At 44.8% G+C, this 16,200-nt stretch overlaps 1 protein-coding gene across 4 annotated transcripts in view; it reads right to left on the bottom strand.

The window, feature by feature from the left end:
• Positions 1 to 16,200, bottom strand: part of NUGGC (nuclear GTPase, germinal center associated) — a 1,180,213-nt gene that overhangs the window by 505,611 nt on the left and 658,402 nt on the right. For all 4 annotated transcript variants that reach the window (XM_078686520.1, XM_078686521.1, XM_078686519.1 and 1 more), the window contains exon 16: positions 7,859 to 7,992. In XM_078686520.1, the coding sequence (XP_078542646.1) occupies positions 7,859 to 7,992 (134 nt within the window). The remainder of the gene's footprint in view (positions 1 to 7,858; positions 7,993 to 16,200) is intronic.

Raw genomic sequence — 16,200 nt, 5'->3', positions numbered from 1 at the left:
AGTGTGTGGATTCTTTTTTTTTTAAGGAATAGAAGGGATGCAGTAATTCTGACCTTGATTAGGAAGAAGTTCCCGGCTAAATGACAAAATAGGTTTGACTATGAGGTGGCAAATATTTTAGGAGGCTGTGACAAGGAAAACAAAAATCCTTCATCATATCTCTTAGGTAGTCTAGGAAATCCAAAGGAACATGGACCACTAGAGCTCTGCATCCGGAGATAAGGAAAATGCTATTTACCAGTATGCATCTGTTCTTGGCATGTAGAGCTGTCGATCCGCATACTTGTGCATAGATCGCCAACTGATGTTGGGCTCGGATGTTTGCACTTTGTTTTTGTCTTAGAAGAAGTCTTTGTAGTCACGAGATAGGTGACTCCTTAGGGTGACAACAGTCCGCTTGGGCATCGACTCCATCTCCAGATTGTGTTCGCCATGAAGGGTTATGATGGAGGTAGTAAGAAATAGAAAGAGATGTCCATGTGTGATGTATATAAATAAGATATTTCTGCAACAGATAGAGGTATTAAGGGAGGCGAGTGGGCGTATATGATTCTAAAGCTCTACATGCCAAGAATAGATGCATACTGGTAAGTAGCATTTTCCGTTTGAGGCATATGAGCTGTAGATCATATACTTGTGCATAGACTATACAGCAGCTATCTCCTTAGTGGTGGCTACCTATATCTGTTGCAGTAGTCTGTAAATGTGTTCTTAATACAGCCTGGCCCACATTAGCTTGTTGCTTTGCATGCACATCTACACAATAGTGTTTTGTGAAAGTGTGCAGTGTAGACCAAGTTGCTGCTTTTTCAGATGTCTTCTAGGGGAATGTTCCCTAAGAATGCCATAGAAGCCCCTAGTTTACGTGTGGAATGAGCTCTAGGGGGAATGGTTGATGTGCGTTTGGCTTTCAGATAACATATTTAGATGCATTTAACAATCCACCTTGCAATCCCTGCTTTTGAAATGGGATTACCCTTATGAGGTGGGGAGAAAGCCACAAATAGGTGTTTAGTCTTTCTAAAGGATTTTGTCCTTTCAATGTAGTAGAGTATTGCTCTTTTAACGTCTAGCGTGTGAAGAGCCTGTTCTGCCACTGAGTCTGGTAGAGGGAAAAAACTGGGAGTTTAACAGACTGGTAAAGGTGGAAGGCAGAAACGACTTCAGGTAAAAAAATTGTATTAGGCCTAAGAACCACTTTGATATGATGGATTTGCAAAAATGGTTCTTGTATGGTTAATGCCTCTTCTAAGAGATGTGATAGCAACTAGGAAGAATACGTTCCAAGTGAGGACCTGTAGTTCGCATTTGTGCAGCGGTTCAAATGGGAGACCCATGAGTCTGGTAAGGACAATATCTAATTTCCATACTGGAGAGGGTGGAGCTCTGGGTGGAATTATTCTTTTCAGTCCTTCCATAAATGCTTTGATAGTGGGTACTCTAAACAAAGACAAGTGTTGTCTGTTTTGGAGATAAGCTGCTATTGCAACGAGATGTGGTCTTATGGATGTATATGCTAGGTTACATTGTTGTAGGTGTAAGAGAACAGATAACGTTTTGAGTAGAAGCATCTAGTGGATTGATTTTGTTATTTGTACAGTAAATTACAAATCGTTTCCACTTTGCGGCGTAACATGCTCTGGTGGTAGGACGTCTAGTCTCTTTAATGATGTTCATGCAGTCTGGCGGGAGATCGAGGTAGCCAAACTCTAAGACTTCAGGTGCCAGATCGCAAGGTTGAGTTGATTGGGATCTAGATGTCTTATCTCTCCAAGGTTCTGAGTGAGAATCTTGGGTGAGGGGCGTAGTTTTGGTGAGGAACTACTGATAGTTCCAAGAGGGTTGTGAACATGGTTGTCGGGCCCATGTTGGAGTAACTAGGATCATTGTGAGGGAATACTGTTTGAGCTTCCGAACCACTAACGGAATTAGCAGGAGAGGCAGAAAAGCGTAAGCAAATTTACCTGACCAGTTCATATATAGCGCATTGCCTTTCGACAATGGGTGTTGGTACCTGGACGCGAAGCTTCAGCATTTTGCGTTCTGGTGTGTGGCAAACAGAACTATTTCTGTGTGGCCCCACATGTGAAAGAATGGAAGAAGAACTTGAAGATGAAGTTCCTATTCATGGATCTGTAGTGTTTTACGACTGAGCAGATCTGCAATCTGATTTTGTACCCCTGGGAGGTGTTCTGCAAGGAGATATATGTTTTGCGGAATGGCCCATCTCTATATGCTTTGAGCTAGGTGGGTAAGCTGTAGTGTGCGCCCAACCCCCCCGTTTCTGTATGCTGTACATTGCTCTCATGTTGTCTGTACGGACCAGGACAGCTTTGCCTTCTAGATGGATGTGAAAGGATTTTAATGCCAGAAAAATTGCCGGTAATTCCAGGTAATTTATGTGAAGTTGTTTTTGCCGAGGGGTCATTATGCCCTGAATGGTATGGTTTTGAAGCTGAGCTCCCCAGCCTGTGAGCGATGCAAATGCTGTTAGCACTATCTGTGGAACCGGGTCGAAGACCAGCTGCCCTTTGAAAAGGTTTTGTGTGTTCCACCACTGCAGAGAGCGATGGGTGCAGCTGTCCACCAACACCAGATCTGTTTGTTAACCTTGAGCCTGGTTCCACTGACGTGCTAAACACTCCTGTAAGGGACGCATTTGGAGTCTTGCATAAGGGACGATGAGAACGCAAGAGGCCATCATCCCGATTAACTGCATGAACACTCGAGCTGGTAATGAGTGTTGAGGCTGAAATTGTGATATTAAAGCTTGGATGTTGCATATCCTGACTGGGTTTGTGTATGCTAGAGCTTTTGAAGTGTTTATTTTAGCTCCTAGATATTTTTGTGTGCTGGATGGTTGGAGGTGGGACTTGGTAAGGGTAACCGTGAATCCCAATTGGTGAAGCAACTGGATTGTTTTGTGTGTGTGTGTTGCACACAGCTGTTATGTGACTTGGCTTTTATGAGCCAGTCGTCCAGATAAGGAAACACATGAATATGTTGTCTTCGTAAGTGAGCTGCTACTACTGCGAGGCACTTTGTGAAGACTCTGGGTGTTGTGGTCACCCTGAACGGGAGGACTTTGAACTGATTGTGTTGACCGTCTACCACGAACCTGAGAAATTTCTTGTGAGCGGGGTGAATGGGAATATGAAAGTAGGCATCCTTTAAATCCAGAGTGGAGGGAAAGTTGTCTTGTTGAAGCGGTGATAGCACCTGTTTAGAGTGACCATGTGGAAGTGGTCTCACTGAATGTAAAGGTAAAGCGGTCTGAGGTCCAATATTGGCCTTAGAGTGCCGTCCTTTTTTGGAATTAGAAAATATAGGGACGAAACCTCTGTGCCTTGATGAGGCGAGGGGACTAGTTCTATTGCATTTTTTTTAAATAGAGAGAGAACCTCTTGTTTTAGAAGAGTCAGATGTTCCGAGGAAATTGGACGTTGTCTGGGAGTCATCTTTGGGGGAGTGGAGGAGAGTTCTAGGCAATAACCACACTGGATAATTTGTCTTACCCACTTGTCTGTTGTGATGGAGATCCGCCCCCGACAGGAGTGGAATGATCGGGGGCAAGTGAAGGGAAGTCACTGCTTGGTGGTTGGGGGAGCAGAGGGTGTTGTTACCGCGGCCTCTTACCTTTTTGTTGTTACCCCTGTATCCTCCTCAAAAATATCCTCTGCAGGAGGTAGTTTGATTGGGACTTTTATATGATGAAGAGGGATGTTCTGAGCCAGTGGTTTTGGAGCTAGCACTGTAAAAAGAGCAACGAAAAGAGCCTCTAGGGGAAGCCAATTGCAAGGCCCCGATGGACTTGGCAGTCTCAGTATATTTTTTCATCTTTTCTAAAGATGTGTCGACTGTGGGCCCAAAAAGATTCTTTTGGGCGAAAGGCTGATTAAGAATAGTGGATTGCACCTCTTGCTTGAATCCGGAGATCTAGAGGCAAGCGTGCCTGCGAAGTAAAACACTGATTTTAATAGCACAAGATGCTGTATCAGCTTCGAGGGCACATTTTATAGATGTGTTGATAATTAGTTTACCCTCCTGTATAAGGTCATTGATTTTATATTGGTCAGGAAGATGTTGCATAAGCTTTTCAAGCTCATCATAGTGAGCTCTGTCATATCTGGCTAACAAAGCTTGGGCGTTGGCAATCCTTCAATGATTTGTAGCCCTTGACGCAATTCGTTTTCCAGATGAGTATGAGTTTTGATTCCTTATCAGGAGTGGGGTGTCGCCTGTGCTCTCTCAATTAGCCCTCTTGCGTGCAGTAGGCACCACAAGAGAATCCAAAGGGACCTGGCCTCTGATGTACACTGGGTCATTGGGAGGAGACTTATATTTTTGGTCCACCCTGGAATCGAGGATCCTCCACCTTGGAATCAAGGATCCTGGCTCTGACAGGGTCTTTAAACACTTCAGGTGCATGTTTTAGCATGCCTTTTAACATTGGCAGGGTCTGTGTAGACTTTTGTGAGGGTGCAAATGTTTCCAATAAAAAGTCTTCCTCTAAGGGATCAGAGTGTAATTGTACCCTGTGGTATTGAGCAGCCCTATTAATTAGTTGCACAAATCCAACATTATCATCTGGTGGCAGAGGTCCAGGTCATTGTGTGGATCGGGATGTGTATTGTAATCATCCCAAGGATCTATATTGTGTGGGATGGCGCGTCATCATCCTTATCTGGATCTCCGTTCCCATCCCCATCAGTATAATCATTTTCATCATACTGTGGTTGAGGTGAAAATGTACGCCTTGGGGAGTGTGCTGGAGAAATTAACAAACTAGGATCAGCTGGAGAAGGAAAGAGAGAGGTGGGGAATTATTAGTGCCCATTTCCTTCTGTTTAATAGGTATCCAGAGTCTTCTGGAGTGTCCAGTTTCCTCTTTTTAGGAGGTTTGGCGACAACTCGACCGGTTTCTGGGTCAATGTGTAGTGTTTTTTGCTTCGGATCCGAAAAATCTGGCACAGACTGTTGTTTGGGACCAATGTCCTTTTTTGGTGCCGAAGGTTTAGGGTCAGAATGTTCTTTTGCCCTGGTTTCTGAATTTTTCTGCGGGGTCTTGGACTCTTTAGCTTTTGGTATAAGAGTTTGTGGCACCGGCACCAAGAAATGTTTTGGCTCCAAATGTTTGTCCTTCATTTGTTTCGATGCAGAGGGCTTCGGCGTTGAGGCTGTTTTCAGTGCCGATGAAGAAGGGTGTGGCACATTTTTAGTTTTGGATTACGGTGCCTAGGGTGACTCGTCGGCACTGGGACAAGGTTGGCTCGAGACCAAGCCAGGAGGCTTTTCTTTCGGTTTCATAGCCGGGCCCGAGGGCAGGGCATCTGAAAAGTGTTGCCGGTGTCCACCTGAGCCGGAGGGCGAAGGTGTTACCGGAGTCTTTTTTTGGAGTTGGTTAGGGGAGGGATCTCGGTACTCACCGACCGCTGAGCTGGTGTGACTGCCTCGTCTTCGATGCAGGAGTTGTAGGCCTCAGAGACGGATCTCTCTCCTTCATCAGCTTGTTGTTGTGGCTGGACATTGGGATCTGCTCCGAAGATGTCCGGAACCGAGCTGCTTTCGTGGACATTTCGTGACGTCGAGCCCGACGGTCACGGATGGTATCTTTGACCTGAAAGATGCACAGGCCTCGCAGTTCTTGTCCTCGTGCTCAGGGGAGGGGGAGAGGCAGAGGTTACAAACCTGGTGCAAGTCCGTGTGTGGCAACTTAGCACCACAACGGGCATTTTTTAAAAGGAGTTCTTTCAATGACTGCTGGTGTGATTGGCGCGGATAGGCCCAATGGCCTGCGTCGAAGATCTAGGTCGATGATTTTGTATTGGTGGAAGATGCGCGTCGAAAGGGAAACGCGATTGAGACAATACCGTTGAGTGGTGAAGGATTGCGCGCCGAAGGGGGTTCTAGAACGACACCGAACCGGAGCGCAGCAAATCACATCCAAACCCGATGGCAGAAAAAAACTATCTGGGGATGGAGTTGATGCCCATGCACACTGTCATCCTGAGGAGGATTCACCTATCTTGTGACTACAAAGACTTCTTCCAAGACAAAAACAAAGTGCAAACATCCAAGCCCAACACCAGATGGCGATCTATGCACAAGTATATGATCTACAACTCATATTCCTCGAATACTAGGTTCCTGTATTTTGGGTATCTTTACTGTGGGAAACGTAGATATTGCTTGAAACGCATTCCCCCTCTTCTCTACGTGGTAGGCTTCCGTCCAAAGACTCCTTTTTCAACCTTTTTAACACTGTCTCCTTATTACAGCCCTTCTAAGTCTCCCGCAGAAGATACTTACTCACGGGTACCTTTTTGATACTAAAGCAACACAGACTCCCATAGATTTTGGTTGCACTGTGGCATAGGCCCATTCCACTTGTCTTGTTCCCCTCCAACTGAAAAGGACTCAGCAGCAGGAAAGATCTTTATGTAAATATAAAATAAATTGTCCCTAAACGTAAAAACCAATATTAGTTACTTTTGATTTCTCATAACATTTCCAGTGATCTGTCTAAGTGGGAATCCGAGAGAAGAGCTGGGAAAGACCAAATTTTCTGGGAAGACATTTTGAGCCACATTAAGTTATCACATAGTTAACCCTGTCCATCAACCTATTGTCGATGTTACTGGGGAAGAGGAGAGAAAACAGAGACTTGGGGTATATACTTGCATTCCTATATGGGATGCCTCATATTAAATATTTTGACAGCTGGGACACTTGAGATAATCCAACAATGGCAACACCTGGCTGTGTTGCATAAGGTACGAAACATAGCTGTCAAAGGAAACAAAAATATCTTCAGAGAGTGACACCCTTTCAAAGGTGAAAATCAGCCGCCCTCTCTGTTCTTTAAAGTTTTGGTAAACGCCTTTTTACAAATGTCATAGACCTGTGGGATATGATCAAAGTGCAATCAGTATTAAGCTTTTAACGTGATGGTCCTTTTAAAACATTTTGTAGGCTACACAGGTTGGACAACAGTTTCAAAAGAGATTTTTGTTTTGTTGCATGTTTTAGACATGAGGGGGAATTTATATCAAGTACCAACATACAGAAACGGGACAAAAGACCCCAGAGTCCAGCACCTGGAGCAGATCCCAATGTGAACAGAGAATAATGTTTCTATACAGCAGTAACATTTTCTTTCATTTACAAGAACTTGAATGCAAAACTAGTTTTGGAAAAAGTATCTAGAAAGAGCATCGCAATGGCCGTTTCTCTTCCACTAGACATTCTGTAGAAAATCAGAACCACAAAAGCCTCTAGGAAGGGCTGGTCCTACCATGGCTCCCATGATGGTGTGGATCATCTGTAAATGATAAATGAACACTCTTTGCCACAACTGACTTAATATTAGGGAGAGGATGTGGTCCAGCGGCTAGAGCGGTCGACCTCGTAGCTGGGGAACCAGGTTAGAGTCTCGGCAGGGACACAACATCCTGTGATGATGGGAACATCACTTAATCTTCCCATGTCTAACAAGACAAAAAAATAATGAATGTGTCCGTCTATAAAGCAACTGGTGCTCGTGTAAAGCGCTCTGATAAGTTTTGGTCTAGTGCGCACTATATAACTTCCCCCCCACCCCCTGAAAAAATATGTTGCTATGAAGGATTCTCTGTGCACGATGACTTGAAAGCTTTAAGGCATGTAAACGATTAAGAGATCCAGTGTGCAGTACTGGAGTAACAGGAACTTTTTTAGCTATTTCTTTCAGCACACGTTTCCTCAGTGATGACTGCATCTGATGAAAGGGGTTAGGGTTTCTGTGCATAGTGTATTGAAAGAAAAGTAGAAAAGTAAATATTTACTTACTTTTATACTAATATGAATATCTCATAGTTACCTGTGCTTTCTGATTTGTCAAATAGCTGATGATATGACTTGTGATGGAGGCCACACTTCGGATTACTTTTTCTGTAGCAACCATGCCACATCGCAGGGCAGTTTGAATGGCAAATGCCTTTAATGCAGGAATTTCTAAGTAAAAAAAAAAAGAGAAAATACAATAAGTATTAATACAGTATGCATTTACTATTGTAACCATACATTCATTATCCACCCATTTCATACATAGTAATTCCAGGCATTTTGATATGGAAGGCTAAGGCTGCTCTTAAGAGATTGCCTATTGAATGGACCACTTACCAAGATACTCCCAAGGTACCCAGATCAATAAATAGTATCCAGACAAGAGCCAGGTTTTATTCCTGGCCACCAAAAAATATATATGACAAATGGGTAACATTATTAAGAGTTAGTGGAAGAGTCTACAACACACGCGGTATAGTCATTCCACATTGCCCTAGTCAAAGGTTTTCAATATCTTTACAGTTTTGCTGAAATATTCTATCAGTCTGCTGATCTGTGGTTGGAATGATGTGGAGCAATGGTAAGTTGAATACTGGAACACAGCTGAAGTAATCTGGAATAACAAAATCAGAAGAACTGAGCAGAGCTCAGGGAGACTCCCTCTCACACGACGTGCAGTGAAAATCTGTGGGAAGATGCCGCTGCTGGGAATGTTTCAAGGGTTCTGCCATCTGGTTGGTTGTAGTTTGGGTCTTTTTAAATGAAGTGAGTACAATATTAAATTCAATGTATTTTGCCATTCATTATAAGCTATGTTAATTCCTGCTACTACTTTAGAATATAATGTGGGGCTCCCACCTCGTCAAAGGGGATGCTTCCAGCATCTGAATTTATGAAATAATAATAATAATAATAATACTGATATTTGTAGAGCGCGAACAGCTACCTCACAAGGAGGTGTCCCGGCGCTATGAGAGCAGTAAAGCAGAGCGAATAGCAGAGGGGAGGCTTAGATTTTCTGCATAAAGAGCCAGGTCTTTAATTGCTTCTTAAATCCAGATTCAGTCATGGCAGATTGGATGGAGGGCGGTAGGGCGTTCCACAATTTCGCCGTGCCAGCAGAAAAGGACCTGCCTCCGAGTCGAGCTTTTTTGACTCGTGGGGCAAGTAGCGGGAACAGGGAATTTAAGCGTAAGAGCCTCTCCTGATGGTAGCGAGGAAGTCTGAGTTTTAAATAGTTAGGGCAAGTGCCCCTAAGAGCTCTGAACGCCAGGGTCAAGGCTTTGAATTTGAGTCTGCTAGCCACTGGGAGCCAGTGCAGGTCGCGCAGATGCGGAGAGACACGCTGTCTAAATGAAATGTGTTTTTATCAGTCTCGCAGCCGCATTCTGCACGATCTGTAAACGTTGAACCAAATATTTTGGTAAGCCAAGATAGAGGCCGTTCGCGTAATCTAGTCTGGATGGGACAGTCGCGTGGACTACCATTTTGCGACAATCTTCTGGTAGAAGAGAAAGAAACTTGCGGAGATTCCTAAGTTTGTGAAGACACCCTGATGTGACTTGCTGAATATGGGAAGAAAAGGAGAGACTGTCATCCCATCTTACCCTCAAGTTCTTTCCATTGGTGCTGGGGGTCGGTGAAGGGCCCATTTCAGGTGGCCACCACAGGTCCGAGGGGAGGCGTGTATTTTTGCCGAAAAAGACCACCTCGGTCTTACCTGCGTTCAGTTTTAATTTATTGGTGTTCATCCAGCAGGCCACAACTCGAAGGCAGCCCCTCATTTTACTAAAAGCTGACTCCGATACTTCTGAGTAGGGGAAGACTAATTGAGTATCATCTGCATACGAAATCGCCTTGACCCCCCATTTGGCAATCAAGGTGAAGAGTGGAGCTAAATAAACATTAAAAAGTAAAGGACTAAGTGCAGACCCCTGGGGAACGCCACACCAGAGGCGTTTTGGCCTAGAGGAGAAGGCACCCAGGGCCACTTTCTGGGAGCGATCAAGATAGGAGTGGAGCCATCCCAGTGCCTTGTCCTCCTGACCAATATCCTCCAGCCGTTGCAGCAGTCTGCCATGGTCCACCGTATCAAACGCGGCTGATAGATCCAGGAGCACCAGCATAGCTGATGCTCCTGAATCTAAGGACCACCTAATCGACTCAGCCACCTCAATGAGGGCGGTCTCGGTGCTGAAACCTGATCTAAAACCAGATTGCGTTTCATGCAGAATCCCGTTTTCCTCAATGAAGCTGTTCAATTGACGTTGTATCAACTTTTCAAGCATTTTGCCTGGGGCTGCTAGTAGGGAGATCGGGCGGAGATTGCTCAGATCCTCAGGGGCACCATTGGGTTTCTTTCTCAGAGGAAGAAGTGTAGCATGTTTCCAACACTCAGGGAACACCCCATATGCAATGGGCGTATTCCAAATATGTAGGAGTGGCATAACAATTGCGTCAGACATCATATTCCAGAGTTTGGGCGGACAGGGGTCATCAGGGGCCCCTGATTTGCATTTGTTTATTTCATCCAGTGCCTCGGAGAAGGAAATAGAATGGAATTGAACTAAGGAAGGGGAGAGGGACCCATGTTCAACCGTGTCAGCCATTACTGTGGAGCCAGGATTAGTGAAAGTGTCATAGACTTTCATGATTTTATTCTCAAAGAAGTCCGAGATGTCTTCACAGAGTCTCTCCGAAGGAGTGACTTCAGTCTCAATAACCCTCGGTTTGAAAAAGGATTGGACAATCTTGAAGACTTCTTTGCTAGATTGCTCCGCTTGCTGAATGGAAGTCGTGATGAATAGTTTTTTGGCTTTTTTTATAGATTTGTGAAGACCGCGGAGGGCTTTTTTTATAGCAAATTTTTGCTAATTCACAAAATTTTGCCCGCCATACACGCTCCAGCCTCTTGCAATTGCTTTTTTCAACCATCAACTCTGTGGAGAACCATGGGGCAGAAGGGGATTCTCTACGAGACGTGGCGAGTTTTGCTGGAGCGATGGCTTCCACCGTATTGCCTATCCAAAGATTCAGCGCAACCGCGTCAGTATTCACGTCTGTAGTCAAAGCTGGGGTAGCAACTGCAAGGGCAGGACAAAGGGTGTCTGCTGATATATTATTCCATTTCCTGCACACATAAGACCGTCTCCCCTTTGTCTGATTGTGAAATGGCAGTGATATTAGGAAGGGAATTAAAAAATGATCCGTCCAGGGCAATGGTTGCGGGGTCTTGACTGTCGTATCCTGTATGTTGGAAAAAATCAGATCCAATATATGACCTGACCGGTGCGTAGGTCCAGTAATGATTTGAGTTAAATTAGCTGCTTTCAGCGTTGTCATAAGTTGAATGACCTGCGGGCAGCTGGGCCTGTCCGCATGGACATTAAAATCACCAACTACAATGTAGTGTGATTGCGCTAAAGAGCTTTGGACAATGACGTCCATAAGTTCGCAAGTATTGGTTGAGGCACAGTCAGGGGGTCTGTAAATAATCAGCCCGGCTAAAGACAGTTGGGGGTTAATTTGCAGACAGAAATGTAGCCCCTCTATGCCAGGTATAGTAGTAGGTGTAGAGGACGCCAGTGTGTATTTGCCCTTATACATAAATGCCACCCCTTCTATCATCCCCTCTATTCGAGAAGCTCATTTTAAAACCCATCGGGACAGCCAGGGCAATGGAGGCCAGGCTGTCTTCGTTCAGCCATGTTTCTGTAAGAAATAAGGCGTCCCACTCAGAGTCCGCCAGTAACTGCCAGATATCATCAGCGTGCCTAGGGAGAGATCTGCAGTTCAATAGGCCAGCCCTGAATAAAGTCTCGGAGGGTTAACTGTAGATTTATTTTTTAATTTTGAGTGTGAGTTGTTTGATATAGGGCCATCACAAAGTACCTTGCCGCAGAACAGACAGGACTGCGGTAAATCAGAGTTAGCCAGGTCAAGCCTAGTCGCCCGGCACGGCTTAGCGGTGTTCATCGCCAAAAAATCCGACCTAGACCAGACAACCCTCTTATATTCCCTGCACTCACCGGCAGCGTGGCTGGCGCTGGACGCGGACCGGCCGCAGACGGGCGCAGACGGGCTTGCCTTTGGCGCGCAATCGGCGCGCCCGCTGCGCACGTCCGCTGCGCTGCCTCGCCCCCATGTCTTTTTATAGGAGGAGGGACCAGGAAGTTGGGCGAGAGAGGGGGAGGAGTCGCGTCCCTCCGTTCAACCGGCACCAGTAGCCGTGACGGACCGGGGATCGACGGGAATCAGGGTAAGTGTAAGGGGGTGTGCAAAAAGAAGCAAGCCCACACAGTATTACATTACATCAAGATTAAAAGATTTTAAAAAACACTTCTGTATCACGGAAAGAGCAGTTTTTCACTCAACCAGTCTCTCTATACAAAAATATGCCTCTCGCCACCAGCGCGGTGAAAGATACTCAAATACTGGAGGATGTGGAAATATGCATCATACGGGTCTCCAAGGTCACAGGAAGACAGAACGTGGGACAAGGTGGGCATGTTGAATTTTTCCTTCCACAGGAAGGCTTTGAGCTAGCAAAGATCAAAAAGTGGAATGGAGGCCTCTGTTCTTTTTCGGAACCAGAAACTAATGGGAATCACAACCATGCCCTACTGCAGACACCGGTACCGCCTATATGGCTCCTTTGGCCAAGAGAGTCTACACTTCCTGTCAAATAGTCCTACGTTAGTGGTGCTTCAAACGGTGTCAGGGGCATCCAGGGATAACCACACTGAATGATCTGTAACACCCATGTGTCCAAAATGATGACCTACCACCCTAGAAGAATATGCCAGATCCTGCCGCCATCAGTGTGTCTGTGTGTCACAAGTCAAAGAATTGTGGAGGATGCGGCAGCCAGAAGATTATTCAGCATGCTGCTCTTGTTGTCCATATGATCGATGGGAACCATGGACACTATAAGGGCTGGTTTGGCTGCTGGGCAGTAGCACCTGCTGGTGATGCTGAAACCCCCTGCCAATGCCATGAAGGGGGCAAAATTGGGAAGACTGCTGACATGGAGCTGCAGACAACCCAAGTGAAGTTCCTCAGTGCAGAATCCACCTTGTCCCCAAAATGCTGTGAAACCATCAAAAGCCATTTTGATGAGGCTTGATTGGACGTAACCAGATAAACAGTGTACTGCATCCTGGTGTGTCTCTGGATGGTGACGCAGGTTCAATAGCCCTACCCAATGAGTCAGTGGTGTCAAAACTGCAACAAACGGTGCATTTAGTGTCACAGTCATCTTGCATGGCATGAGGGAGAACAGCTCCCTCAGGTACAAGTGGTAAAACCTGGACCATCAATTTCCCTAAGGCATGGGAGTAACGACCCAGGAGATATGTAGCGCTCACAGAATATATGACCAGACTGGTGAATGAGAAAACCCTACGCTCAAATGGATTGATTCTTTACGATTCCCTATCGAGAGCAGCAGAAGGGAATGCATTTGGGTTGACTTTACTGATCGATGCCTGCATCACCGGACCCTCAGAGGAAAGGATGCTGGGTAAGAAAGTCATGGTCCCCAGGTGCAGGATGGTGACTTGTGGCAATCTGGTAGTTGACCAGGACCAGTAGCAGGGCTTGGCCCAGTTTCCCAAAATAGTATCTGTCAAAACCTCGCTAAAATGAAGGAGAGGTTCCAAATAGGTTTGGCCAGGCTTTAGGTGCTCAGTCCCAAAAAAACAGTAATGGGCCTTGACTCGAACTCAGTCAGGCTGAGTCAAATACTATATGGAACAAAACGTTTGCCAGAACTGAGACAGACTCCTACAAAATCTTCCACTGAACCCTTATGAACAAAACATAAAAGTCGGCTTTGTCATTTGCGCCATCTAATGATTTATTCAAATTGTTCGTCTTTATATATTTTGGAAACACTATATTTTTTGTGCATAGTATCCATACAAGATATAAACATCAACTTATCTATACAAATATGTACAAAATATACACAACATTTACAACTGACATATTTGACCTGAACCACATACACACCTCTCTCAAAATTCAGACACTCAAAATATACAGTGGTCCCAATGTACACATACAAATACAATAACAAAAAGAATAAAACAAACTGTCATGAAAATTCGGAAATCTTTTGTCTTTTTTTCGCACTGAATAAAGCTGAACTTTTTCTTTTATAACAACCAACAGATACACAGTCTGTCGGACCTGGGACCAATTCGACGCGTTTCGAACCCTCAAACTGGTGGGGTTCTCCGCAGGACCAACAAGACTCTTAAGTCTTCTGGATGACTGCCTTCATATGTGGTTCTGATGTATCAGTATGCCCATTTTGCTTGAAACAATTTTTGTTTGGGCACCCAGGCTCCCAAGTGATGCCCAGATGCCTCCAGACCTTGGATAAACATGGAGTAAATACGTTGATCTGCTCTCATGGGACGCTGCCGGAAGTTATGCTCACGTAGCTAAATTATTCTCAATGGCGGCAGGGGTGCATACCGTCACTCCGTGATCTAGCGCGGCAGTGAATTACTAAAAGCCCCGGCAACTCACTCACTTCCTGGAAGTCACGTCACGTGCACCTCACTCACTTCCTGGAAGTCACGTCACGTGACTTCCAGGAAGTGAGTGAGTTGCCGGGGCTTGCAGGACCGTGACCTAGATGAGGACTTGTTGTGAAAGAGACCATCTTCCCTGTGACTTCGGCCAAAGCAGGGTTTTTTAGCCCATTACTTAAACAAATATTAGCCCTGCCCTTCTGTTCAAGTCTATTTTCTGCCAACTTTTGAGCAGCTACAGCTACTTCGAAGAAGACAATAAAAAATCTTTATTGTTCAATTAATTAAAATTGTGCTACATTTTCACGTATAGAGATAAAAATATAGATTTGAATGAAGGAAAATGAGGGTAAAAGGAAAATGCTACTTACCAGTATGCATCTGTTCTTGGTATGTAGGGCTGCAGATTCACACACTTGTGCATAGATCGCCATCTGGTGGTGGGCCCGGATGATTACACTTTGTTGTTGTCCTGGAAGAGTCTTTGTATGGTAGATGACTCCTCCTCTGGAGCATAGTGCGCATGGACATCAACTCCATCTTCAGATTGTTTTTTGCCATTAGGGAAAATGATGAAGTTGTGTGAGAACAGAAAGAGATGTCCATGTATGGTGTATTTAATTAAGATAATACTGGAACAAATAGAGGCAGCCAGGGAAGCGGGTGGGCGTGTGTGAATCTGAAGCCCTACATGCCAAGAACAGATGCCTACTGGTGAGTAGCATTTTCCGTTCGAGGCATATGGGCTGCAGATCACACACTAGTGCATTGATTGCATAGGAGTTTTCTCCATTAGTGGCGAGTACCAGTATCTGTTGGAGTGTTTTGGAATAGTGTTTTGAGTACGGCCTGGCCCACAGCAGCTTGTTGTTTTGCTTGCACATCTACACAGTAGTGCTTTGTGAATGTATGTGGTGTAGACCATGTAGCTGCCTTGCAGATATCATCAAAGGGAATGTTCTCTTAAAATGCCACAGATGCCCCTAGTTTACGGGTGGAGTGAGCCCTAGGAGGAATGACAGAGTGCGTTTTGCTTTTTGGTAGCAAATTTGAATGCATTTAACAATCCACCTTGCAATCCCAGTTTTTGAAGTGGGATTACCTTCATGTGGAGGAGAAAAGGACACAAAAATCTGTTTTGTTTTACGAAATGGCTTTGTCCTATCAATATAGTAGAGGAGAGCTCTTTTGACATCTAATGTATGGAGAGCTCTTTCAGCAACTGTTTGAGGTTGGGAGAAAAATACTGGCAACTCAATAGACTGATTGAGATGGAACGGTGAAATGACTTTTGGAAGGAATTTGGGATTTGTCTTTAGAACCACCTTGTTGTGATGGAGTTGCAAGAATGGTTCTTAAATTGTTAATGCCTGGATCTCACGTACTCTTCTGAGTGAAGTAATAGCAATTAAAAAGGCAATTTTCCATGAAAGAAATTGCAATTCACAGTTATGCAAGGGTTTAAATGGAGGACCCATAAGCCTAGTGAGAACAATGTTTAGATTCCATACAGGGGAGGGTGGTACCCTGGGAGAAAGTATTCTTTTGAGGCCTTCCATGAAGGCTTTGATGGCAGGAACAATAACAGATGCTGTCTGTTTTGAAGGTGAGCTGCTATAGCAGCAAGATGTAACCTGATTGATGAATATGCTAAATTGCATCTTTGTAGATGTAGAAAGTAGCATATGATATTTTGGATGGAAACATTTAGTGGGTTAATATTATTGGTGCAATATATAAAAAACCTTTTCCACTTGGCTGCATAGCATGCCCTAGTGGTGGGGTGTCTAGCTTCTTTAATAACATTCATGCAATCAGGTGGGAGATTGAGATA

Source organism: Lissotriton helveticus, chromosome 4_1 (assembly GCF_964261635.1).
Source record: "Lissotriton helveticus chromosome 4_1, aLisHel1.1, whole genome shotgun sequence".
In the NCBI taxonomy this organism is placed as follows: Eukaryota; Metazoa; Chordata; class Amphibia; order Caudata; family Salamandridae; genus Lissotriton; species Lissotriton helveticus.
This window is presented reverse-complemented; position numbering and strand designations above follow the sequence as displayed.